This window comes from Mesoplodon densirostris, chromosome 8 (assembly GCF_025265405.1).
Source record: "Mesoplodon densirostris isolate mMesDen1 chromosome 8, mMesDen1 primary haplotype, whole genome shotgun sequence".
In the NCBI taxonomy this organism is placed as follows: Eukaryota; Metazoa; Chordata; class Mammalia; order Artiodactyla; family Ziphiidae; genus Mesoplodon; species Mesoplodon densirostris.
Window position 1 is genome coordinate 89,615,650 of NC_082668.1, and position 12,352 is coordinate 89,628,001.

Below are 12,352 nucleotides of genomic sequence, written 5' to 3' on the forward strand. Positions count from 1 at the left end.
TCTTACTTCCTCTTTATTTTGGCATATGATGATTGGTAACTTGTACCTGTTAAATGATAATATGACTACGGAGATCATCTATTACAAGGAAAACGGTTTTTCAGGGATTTTTTAAAAAGTTGTTTGTGTTAGTTTAGTAACAATTCTTGGAAAGCACATCCATGTAGTTTTCTTCAATTCCAGAATAAAGATCTGAACTATACAAACAACAACCTAGCAGAACTCCTCAAATCACAAAGATAAACGACTGTCCCATAACTAGACTGTATCAAAGACTGGTATCAAAACAGGATCAACCATAAGAGCTAACTGGATGTGGTTTATCAGTTTCCTTAAATCCAGAGATCCCACACGTGGCCCAGGTGGGATGGGATTCTACATGGGAGGTAGCTGCTCGGCCTCAAAGGAACAACTGTTTGCAGACAGGAAATTATTCCCATCGCAACTACAAGCTTTTCATGAGTGATAATTAAGGAAGTCTGTGCATCATTACTAGTAGCAAAAAGTTATGTTTTACTAAGTTTTAGGAATAATGTGTACAGTCTCCATATACTTTACTGTATAGCTCTTTTCTGTTCTATTCAATTAAATCTTTAGCTCTATAAAAGGTAAAATTATACTACAGTGTATTTACACATTTTAACCAAAAAAAGGTGCTTTCCCTGTTGACCTTTAAAAATAAACTTAGAATGAAAAACAATGAAGCAGCTAATAATAAAGAAATATTCTAGTTGATAGAACAGTCACTAACAGGATACCCAAGGAAAGTAATATGTAAGAGAAAGAAAGAAGTATGTGTGTGTGAAAAACTTAACTGCTCTCCTTTATCTGCAATGAAAATGAAACAGCATGTTTCTGGGGAAAAAAAAAAGAGCAAACATTCACACTACTCTAAGAAACGTGCAGAGAAAGCTACGAGTGAATTAATTCTTCTGAATACAAAAGGATCAACTTGCTGTTTATCTACAACTAGAGAATTGTAGGAATAAAGCTAAGGGTACTGCCACTGAAATAGGAGGAAAAAAAAAGAAAGAGCAGTGAGAAAAAGTTCAAGTTTTCGCTTTGCCAGTTCCTAGCTGTATTAATTTAGACAAAGCAAACAGAGAAGATCTTGGCATTCAAATTTAACATTAATGTTCACTTTAGAATGGTTAAAACTTCAAAGTGAATAAAATGTAATATTATGTAATTCTCCTGAAATGGGAATTTGAATCATGCCTGACTTAGGCAGTGTGGAAATAAAGTGAATTTTGGTGAATGAGCAATAATTTCACAAACTGATTAATAACTAAAACAATAAATATTAAATAATCCTTGCTATATTAAAAAAGATGATGCTGCATAATAACTTTCCTAATTTCAAAAGAAAATAGGCTCTTAAGTTTACATTTACTATTTGGTGGTTACCAGAAATATGTATTTATTTTAGCCATGGACTTACTGCTCAACTCTCATTTGTTACTCTATCACACTAACAGATTCATTGGATTTGGATTTATTATGTTTCTAACCCTACAGAATAGTATAGGACATGAACTGAATTTTATGATTTATTCAATGGTAAATATACTTTCTCATATTTCAGCTTCTCTATTCAATTATTATGATTATCTTTATAAAATACAATGCACATCATAAATTATTTATCTCAAGAAAAAGTAAATAGGCCTTCTAGTCTCCTGTGTCCAAATGGTATGGGTTTTGTCAATGATGGACATTTTTTCCTTTGGTGTCAACAAATTTAATCTAATAATTCCATTTAACTTCAAGAGTTTTTATTAAAGGGAGAGTGACAGTCACCTTTGCTAATGCAGGAGTATGCTGGGCTCCATATCTAAACCCTAAGCTGATGTAGGTCACATGATTAATTCCTATGCAGGTTACATGGACACCAAATATTCACAGATCAGATCCAGCCTATGGCAGAAGCTATATAGTTACATGTCAGGGCATAGTTCATGTTGGCTTAAGATAGAGGTGATAACATCTTTTCTTTTAACTCAAGCTTGCTCTCTATGTGTTAAAAGTGTCCAATCTACCTGTGTTTTAGAAAACAAAATGACCGGGGCTTCCATGGTGGCGCGGTGGTTGGGAGTCCGCCTGCCGATGCAGGGGACGCGGGTTCGTGCCCCGGTCCCGGAGGATCCCACGTGCCGCGGAGCCTGTGTGTCCGGAGCCTGTGCTCCGCAGCGGGAGAGGCCACAGCAGTGAGAGGCCCGCGTACAGCAAAAAAAAAAAAAACAAAAAAAACCAAAAACAAAATGACCTATTTTTAATGCCCTACTTTTCAACTGTGCTTTAGAATGCCAAATAACTTATTTTTAACACATGTAACTGAATGATTATTATTTTTAAATTGTATGACTCAAAAATTAATACCCAGTGGTAAGCAGGCAACTGCTATTTATTTGTGCTCTAAGGTGACACTACTTACTCAATTTTGCTCTCTGTGTGCACTACTAGTCACTGTCTTCATAATGCGTTCATTCTCCTCACCCAAAAGAGTCTTTCGGAAGAAAATGTGAGAATTCAAGACATGATAGTATATTTCAGCATTATTTCATCCACTCTCCCAAAATATTCCATGATGGAGATCAAAGAAAAGTAATGTTGTAAATTGGTTAAGAAGAAGATAAAGTTAGAAATCTAAAACTGCTCAGCAAATTTGATAAAAGCTGAAAAAAAATAAAATAGGAAAAAAGATTATGGAGGGGACAATTATTAGAAAGAATGAGTAAATACAAAAAATGGAGAAGTCAAACACTGGGAAAGAAGATAATATGGAGGTTAGAAGAAAAGGTGTAGTAATCTACAACAGCTTACAACTGTTTATATAATATCTAGACATTTAAGTATATGTACCTCACTTACAAAATAGAAGTGTTTCAGAGAAATGAAATATTTTCAATGTACCAGGAAAGCTTTAAAATCAACCAACCACCCACCAACCAAAAATAAAAACAAACCCTCCTCTGAATCCTTTTAAGCGTTTTTGTAATACAAATAGTTGATTCCTAATTTAACTGCTTTATAATTTCAGATATTATAATAAGTTTTCATAAAATCTCATCATTAGAAAGAGTAATTTGAAATTTACTATTATATGTGAAAATAATAACCCTCCAGTTAATTATATTCTTTAGTATCCCATTATCATGAGAGGCTGGTTTGAAAATAATTGATAAATCTTTATATGGGACATCAAACACAGGTCTCTATGAATTTATTATCAAAATAGCTTAGGTGGGCAGACAAATACTTGTACTAATTCTGAACTACAAAATCCCCTCTTCCCTTCCGTAGTCCCATTACAACTCCATCGGATACAAAACAGACTGAAGTTGCCTGCTTATACCAAAGAGCAAGAGAAATGTCAATAATTACAATAGAATACAAAAACAAAACAGAGCAGAATAAATCATTTTAGAATGTACTGTTCAAGTAGTTTAGGTTGAAACTTTTCTGAGCAGGGGCATAGACAGATATGACATAGTAAAGAACACTAACACAAATTACACATATATATATGTGTATATACATATACACACAAAATATAATTTTTTTCTTTTCCTTGTAGTTAAATGGCAGGGATCTGAAGCATGGTGATAACATTCCAAAAACAAAAACATCTATAGTGAGATGGTAGCTGCTGCAAGAATGGGTTTCTCTGACCTACCTTACCCTACCCCAGGGAGATGACTTCATAGATACTATCTTCAATTAGTTCACTAACTCAGGTTTAGCTATTATTCAGCCTATTAAAAAAACGTAAGTAACGTGACAAGCAGAAAGCAGAATTTAAAAATTGGATCAAAGGCAAAGAATTTTATATCTGTTGGTAACTTCATTTTGAGGGGGAAAATCTACTCTATTATTTCTTTGAAGTGGTTTGAACTAAAAAACAATGAACTGATTACAATTCCAGAGTTTACAAACAAGTACAAAGCTACACATTATAAAAATTTACTAATAACATATAACAATGTTTTTCTAAATTATATCACTTCATATTATTACTGATGATCAGGTTCTACTAAATTTGCCAATGTACATATTTTAATTGAAACATTTAATTGAGCATTCAATATCTTCAAAGTTAAGCCAAAGAAACAGTTTGTTATTAATTTATACTTATTTCAATTTATTATGAAATGGACACAAACAATATGGAATCTTACATTTCATCTTAAAAATGAAGCATTTTTTTTAACAAAAAGATAGCATTTAACAGAGTAATTTTAAGAACCTGGAGGTCTGGCCAGGAATTATTCCTCCATTACAGGGACATGGTATCATCAGCATCTCAAATGTCTGTAAGTTGCCACAAGGTAAAGGAATGTTATTTTAATATATTCAACATAAAAATGCAACTTTAATGCCCCTCTTTTTTGGTCCAAAGTTTTTAATTTAGGTGCTTTCTCTCTTAAGTTTTGACTTCTTCAATAAGAAACTTATAACACAACTTTCCACAACCTCTGGTAAACTAAAAATCCAGGATATGTTTCACATACCTTTTTGAGATGTCCTAGTCTAAGTTTGAAAATTTCTTCCTGTTCATGATATTCTGCCAAAGTCAACCTGTCAAAATGAAATTGTAATTCTAGATATTAAGATTAAGACTTATTATTTCTTATTAACAACCAACAAAAAATAAGATAAAATTAATCAAATGGAAATACTAAAATGTTGACAACTTTCAGCCCAAAATACATAAGCCAAAAGTATTCCTCAGAATACATCTTATTGAAGGTATTCTTCAGAATACATCTAATACTTACAGATGGAACAACTGACTGATTCATAAGTTCAACAACTATTTAATGAGTACCACGAATCAAGTGATATTCTAGAATTTAGATCTTAAGGATACAATGAAAAAGACAGTTTCTCCTTACACTCTGGTTTGAACTTACACTCCATAGTGGGGGTAAGAAAGCAGAAGAGAAACAATTTAGTCCAGAAATAAAATAATCCCAAATAACAGGAAGTGTTATGAAGAAAATTAGAAAGGGTGGTGTGATAATGACTGTATTACACTAACTTGCACTGAGTTTTAGGGAGGTAATCTTGATCTAAATATCAAAAAGGACCTAGGGGAGTATGTTCTAGACATAGGTTAAAGCAAGGACAAAGACACTAAGATGGAAACGGGTTGATATATGAGAAGAGGAAAAAATGCAAGTATCAGAACATAGTCAAAGAGGCTGTCAGCAAAAGATGTAAAGCAGGGGGGCAGCTTCTGTATGGACTTTAGACCAAGCAAAGAATTTCATTTCACTTTAAGAGTACTGGGAAATCACTGCAAAGGGAATCAGTCCAATTTGGGCACTGGTTTAAAAAAAGAAAGAAAGAAACTAAGACATTTTTCCCTTCTCTGCTTCCATGTGCTAGTGAATAAGTGAGATACAGGGATGCTAAAACTATAGTCAAACCACCAAATTATTAATAAATATAAACAGACATAAGACTTGAAAGTACTTTATGGTTGTTTTACTATTAATTTCAAATATTCCTATATAAATTTGAAAAATAATTGCAGCTAACCCTTGAACAACAAGGGTTTGAACCATGCAGGTCCACTTATACTAAGATTTTTAAAAATAAATACATATTACAGTACTACATGATCTGTAGCTGGCTGAATCTGTGGATGCGGAACTGCAGAGGCCAGCTGTAAAGTTATGTGCTCAGTTTTCAACTGTGGGAGGGGTGGAGCCCCAACCCTCATGTTGTTCAGGGTTCAACTGTAGTCTAATGTATGTAGAACCATAAAAAGACATATACATATTATAACATTTCCTAAGAAAAAATGATTCTGTATCATTCAAGTGAAAGGAAGAGAAAAAAAAACAAACAGCAAAACAACTTCCATTTCATACACCAATATTGAAAAAATTGCTTTTATCTATCACATTCAAGCCCTTGTTTGTTTACTTACGTGTTCTGGGTGTATTTGGTTAAGCTCCTAACCCAAGTATGACTTATTTACGCTTGGTGCAGGTCCCTCAGCGACATTCAGTATAAACGGTATTTCCCTTTAGCTAGATGCTAATTAAATTTACTAATTCTAAAGAAAGGGTATTCAAATGAAACAATAAAAAACCTCCAAGAAATTCAGTTAGCATTCCATTAGAAATATCTTAAGAGTGAAAAAATAAACCTTTAAAATTAAATCTCTCTACCCAGTCTTAGGTTAACACAACCACTGGATTTTATTATACTGAATATAGCAGTATAGTTGCAGCGGCTGCTTAAATTCAGAGAACTAAATGTTGCATTGTGAATGTGAAACATTCATGCAGATGGAATGAAAGAAGAAGGGGGTAAGGTGATATTTTTTTAAAATGAGGTTTGGAAACTAAAACCGATAATATCTCAACTAGCCCAGTAAAGTAAAGCCATAGGAATTTTGGCAAATAGCTTCTGGATTGGCATATATGCCACCAATGGAAATCACCTGTATAACAATATCATAACTTCCTATTCTTAAAATATGGTTTTAGCCCCAGTGGTAGACCACAGGATGGGCTTAGAACTAATTTTTTAAAAATATGTAAATATTCTGTTTGTTTCTATACAGGAATAAAATACAATTCTATACTTTGGTTTTTACTGAGTTAAAGTATAGCTAAATTTAGTATTCATAAATTAAAACTCATATGACTAATTTAGTTTCCTAAAATTTTTGATACTGTATTCTACTAAGAAGTTTGGCTATCATGCAAAACTGTACAGCTACTACACACACAGATGGCTGGGAATTTCTGCAATTTGGAGGGAAGATATTTTGTTGTCTTGAGTTGGTAGTAGTTTTCAATAGCTACTTTTCTTCTGAGTCAATAATAAATCAATGTCAATTAACTCCATGATGACTTAGTTTGTTGAACACTGTTTGGTTAATCTTGTAGTATAATGTAATACATATTTGCTATTTACTAGCATTTAGTTCCAGTTGTTAACATGTTTGTGCTGTGGTTCAAATATAAATCATCCACATCCCTATAGCTAAAGCAAATGCACACAAATACTCCCTTCCCTAAATTTACTTAGTATAGTGATACTTCATTGATTTCAAAAGCTTTGACCTCAGAGCATTATTTTATAGGTCTAATCCTAATATGAAACACATACAATTCTCACCAAAGGTTAACGGTAACTTTCAGCAGCAGCAGCAGAACTTTGCTATCTCCTTACTTCATTTTGATTATTACTACTATAAAACTTCAAATAAACAGCAAAAAAAAAGTATATATATATTAATTTCTCTCTGCTTGGTTTTAAAGCATCAATAAGCAGATTTCACAGACAGTATTAAATACTGTCTATTTAAATACTGTCTAAATACTATTAAATATTAAATATTAAATACTACTGACTTTCTTGGGCAGTGACTCTTACCATTTTGCGATCATGGATATCTAAAAATAACCTAGGGACTTCCCTGGTGGTGCAGTGGTTAAGAATCCACCTGCCAATGCAGGGGACACAGGTTCGATCTCTGGTCTGGGAAGATCCCACATGCCACAGAGCAACTAAGCCCGTGCGCCACAACTACTGAGCCTGCGCTCTAGAGCCCCCAAGCCACAACTACTGAAGCCCACATGCCTAGAGCCCATACTCCGCAACAAAAGAAGCCACCACAATGAGAAGCCTGTGCACTGAAACAGAGAGTAGCCTCCACTCGCCGCAACTAGAAAAAGCCAACGCGCAGCAATGAAGACCCAACACAGCCCAATAAATAAATAAATAAAATTATTTTAAAAAATCAGATGTGTTTGTATACACCAGCAATTGAACAATCTAAAAAAGATATTAAGAATACAATTCAATTTATAATAGAATCCAAAAGAATAAAATATGTAGGAATAAATTTAACTCAGGAAGTGACTTGTACACTAAAAACTACAAAATATTGCTAAAGAAATGAAAGCATACTAATTAAATGAAAGGACTTCTGTGTTCATGAATTAGAAGACTTACTATTGTTAAGAGGGCAATCCTCCCCAAAGTGATCCACAGACCCAATGTAATTCTGATCAAAATACACGTCACCCATTTACTAAAATGGGAAAGCTGATTCTTAAATTCATATGGAAATGCAAGGGTCCTCAAACAGACAAAACAATATTGAAAAAGAAAAAGTTAAAGGACTTACACTTCCTATTTCAAAAATTAAAACAAAGTTATATTCATCGAAAGAGTGTGGTACTGCCATAAGGATAGACACATACTGTATGATTCTTTTTAATGAAGTATCCAGAAGAAGCAAACAGACATAGAGAAAACAAACATAGAGAAAGCAGATTATTTGTTACCAGGAGGATGTAGGGAGGGAGGCATGGGGAGTGATTAATTAATGCACATTAGGTGTTCTGGGTGAATAAAATGTTTTGAAACTAAAGGGAGGTTGTGGTTGCATAACATTGTGAATGCACTAAATGCCACTGAACTGTATATGCTTTTTTTTTTTTAAATAAATTTATTTATTTTTTTGGTGGGGGGCTGTGTTGGGTCTTCGTTGCTGTGTGCGGGCTTTCTCTAGTTGCAGCGAGCGAGGGTTACTCTTCATTGCGATGCGTGGTCTTCTCATTGCGGTGGCTTCTCTTGTTGCAGAGCACAGGCTCTAGGGCATACGGACTTCAGTAGTTGTGGCACGTGGGCTCAGTAGTTGTGGCATGCAGGCTCTAGAGTGCAGGCTCAGTATTTATGGCGCATGGGCCTAGTTGCTCTGCGGCATGTGGGATCTTCCCCGACTAGGGCTTGAACCCGTGTCCCCTGCATTGGCAGGCAGATTCTTTACCACTGCGCCACCAGGGAAGTCCCTGTATATGCTTTTAAGTGGCTACTTGTATATTATGCAAATTTCACCTCAAATTTTTTTTTTAAGTATCATTGGGAAAAAGAAATGGGGGTGTGTGGGAAGGATGAAACTAGTCTGCCTCTGAAGAGCCCAACGTTCACAATAGAATAAAAACTGAATTGAGAACTAACGACTTACACCAAGTGCCAGTGTGGTGTGTAGAGTAATGGCCCCATAAAGATGTCCACATCCTAATCCTTGGACATGTGAGTACGCTAAGTTACACAACAAAGGAGAATTAAAGTAGCAGATGGGGGCTTCCCTCGTAGCGCAGTGGTTGAGAGTCCGCCTGCCGATGCAGGGGACACGGGTTCGTGCCCCGGTCCGGGAAGATCCCACGTGCCACGGAGCGGCTAGGCCCGTGAGCCATGGCCACTGAGCCTGCGTGTCCGGAGCCTGTGCTCCGCAACGGGAGAGGCCACAACAGTGAGAGGCCCGCGTACCGCAAAAAATAATAATAATAAAAAAAATAAAGTAGCAGATGGAATTAAAGTTGCTAATTAGCTGACTTTAAAATAGGGATTTAGGGACTTCCCTGGTGGTCCAGTGGTTAAGACTTCACATTCCAATGCAGGGGGTGTGGGTTCAATCCCTGGTCGGGGAGCTAAGATCCCACATGCCTCGCGGCCAAAAAGCCAAAACATAAAACAGAAGCAACACTGTAACAAATTCAATACAGACTTTTAAAATGGTCCACATCAAAAAAAATCTTAAATAAATAAATAAATGAAATAGGGATTTATTCTGGATTACCCTTTGGGGATGTGATTACAAGAGGCCTTAAATGCAGAGAGAAGGGCAGACATCTCAGAATCACAGTGACATAACATGAAAAAGACTTGACTGCTACTGCTGGCTTGCAGATGGAAGGGGATCATGAACCAAGCAATATGGGCAGGGCCTCTAGAAGCTGGAAACAGCAAGAAAATGCGTTCTCTTCTAGAGTAACACAGCCCTGACAACACCCTGACTTTAGCCCAGGGAGACCCATTTTGGATTTGTGATCTCCAAAACTGTAAGATAATAAATTTGTGTCGTTTGAACTCAATGAATTTGTGGTAATTTGTTACAGCAGCAGTAGGAAACTACTACAGATCTTGGTACCTGGAAATGGGATGTTCTGATAATAAACACCTAAAAATGTGGAAGTGGCTTTGAAATTGGGCAGTGGGCAAGAGGCTAGGAGAATTTTGAGGAGCATGATTTAAAAATAACCTTAGACTGCATTGAATGGACTATTAGCAGAAATACGAATGTTAACAACTCTGCCAAGTGAGGATGCAAGGAATTCCACGAGGAGCACAGTACGGAAAACACAAACAGCCTTAGAGAACACCTAAATTGTCATGAATGGACCGTCAGTAGATAGTAGAGGTGCCACTGGTGAGAACTCAGAAGGAAATGAGAAACATGTTCTGAAAACTGGAGGAATCCTTGTTATTATGAAAGAAAGCTTAGCAAAACTGTATCCTATAGTTATGCAGAAAGCCAAACATGTAAGAAATGAACTTAGGAAATTTCCAAATAGAGTGTTGAAGGTGTGGACTGGTTTCTTCTCACTGTTTATATTAAAATGTAAGAAGAGAGAGGTAAATCAAAGGGAAGAAATGTTCAACCAAAAAACCCTCCAGGATTTAATGTTTTAAGAAATTTTCACTTATTCAGGGTACAAAATACACCAAAATTGAGATTCATGGTCAAAGCTGCTCTTAAAACGGAGGATGTAGCTGGACAACCTTTTGCTAATACTCCAGAGAAGTCAGAGTATTCATCACATAAACAGTCTTTAAAAAGATGAAGTGGGTGACTCATAGATCCTCTTAGCCTTCTCCGCAGAAGCCAAAAATAGCGATGAAATTATCTAGAAAAGAATCATGGAGGATCCTCTTGTCTAATGGAGTGAATCTTTGTGTCATACATGAAAGATCCACAAGATTCTTGAGAACTTTACACCAGCAGAAACACTACACCAGCTTGGATTTTAAGGGACAGAGAGTACAAAATGAAAGGCTGTCAAACACTCAAAACTCTACAAACAAGAAACTGGTTGAAAAAGCTACTCAGCAACAAATACATGCTAACCTTCATGAAAGAGAAATCTTCATGAAAAACACTCAGAGGACAGAAACTTGCAGAGCCACATGCTACAGAAAAATTATTACCAGACCTTGAAACCAGAGTTTGCCTGGATGGATTTCGAAACTGCTTGGATCAGTGACACCTTTAATATTCTTCTGTTTGAACGGAAAATGTCTCTAACTCTTAACCTATGCCTGTCCCCATCACTGTATTTTGGGAAGAGATAACTTGTTTCTTGAGGTTCACAGATTAAGAGGAATTGTTCTCAGCGGTGGCTTATACACAGAGTCTCACTCATAACTGATTTAGATAATGAGATTTAGAATGTTTAAATTAATGAGATTTAGATAAGATTTTTAGATGTGGAATGAAGGCTGTAATGAGGTTGAGACTTTGCTGATAGGATAAATGGATTTTGCATGTGGGAAAGATATGCATCTTGGGTCAGAGGGCAGATTGTGTAGGTAGAATAATGACTTTCCAAAAATGCCACATCCTAATCCTTGGGACTTGTGAATATGTTTAAAGGCCAAGGATTAAATGGGATTAATATTGCTAATTAGCTGACCTTAAAATAAGGTGACTATCTTGGATAACACAGCTATGAGTACACAGTGTAAAGAAAAAAATTTTTTATCTGAAGGAAGCTGGGAGAAGGCACAGAAGAGGTAACATCTGAGCCTGGTGAAACAGGAGCAGCAGAAAGAAGCCAGGAGGAAGAAAGAGGGCACACAGGGGCATGGTGACCCAGAAGCACAGCATGTAGACGTGCAAGCAAAAAGAAAAACCAATGTATACTGTAGATTAAAGAAGTTATCTTCTACTGTTTGCTAAGAGTTTAAAGACAGATCATGCTGAATTTTATATATTTTGGCATCTATTAAGATGATCATATAATCTTTTTCTTTATGTAGAAAATTACATTGATTTTTCTTATATTAAACCAACCTAGCATACCTGAAATAAATCAAACTTGGTCTTGATAAATTATCATTTTTATATATTATCTGTTGGGTTGCTAATATTTTATTTAATATTTTTGCATTTATTTTTTAAAAAATTTTTATTTATTTTAAAATTTATTTATTTTTGGCCGCATTGGGTCTTCGCCTCTGCGCGCGGGCTTTCTCTAGTTGCAACGAGCGGGGGCTACTCTCCGTTGTAGTGCACAGGCTCCTCACTGCAGTGGCTTCTCTTGTTGCGGAGCACAGGCTCTAGGCACACGGGCTTCAGCAGTTGTGGTTCGTGGCCTCTAGAGCAGAGGCTCAGTAGTTGTGGTGCACGAGCTTAGTTGCTCCACAGCATGTGAGATCTTCCTGGACCAGGGATCGAATCTGTGTCCCCTGCACTGGCAGGTGGATCCTTAACCACTGCGCCACCAGGGAAGTCCTGCATTTACTTTTTTTTTTTTTT

The 12,352-nt window shown here is 36.0% G+C and overlaps 1 protein-coding gene across 2 annotated transcripts in view; it reads right to left on the reverse strand.

Moving 5' to 3' along the window:
- TLK1 (tousled like kinase 1) overlaps positions 1–12,352 on the reverse strand; it is a 164,695-nt gene that overhangs the window by 27,917 nt on the left and 124,426 nt on the right. For both annotated transcript variants that reach the window (XM_060106245.1, XM_060106244.1), the window contains one exon: positions 4,512–4,578. In XM_060106245.1, the coding sequence (XP_059962228.1) occupies positions 4,512–4,578 (67 nt within the window). The remainder of the gene's footprint in view (positions 1–4,511; positions 4,579–12,352) is intronic.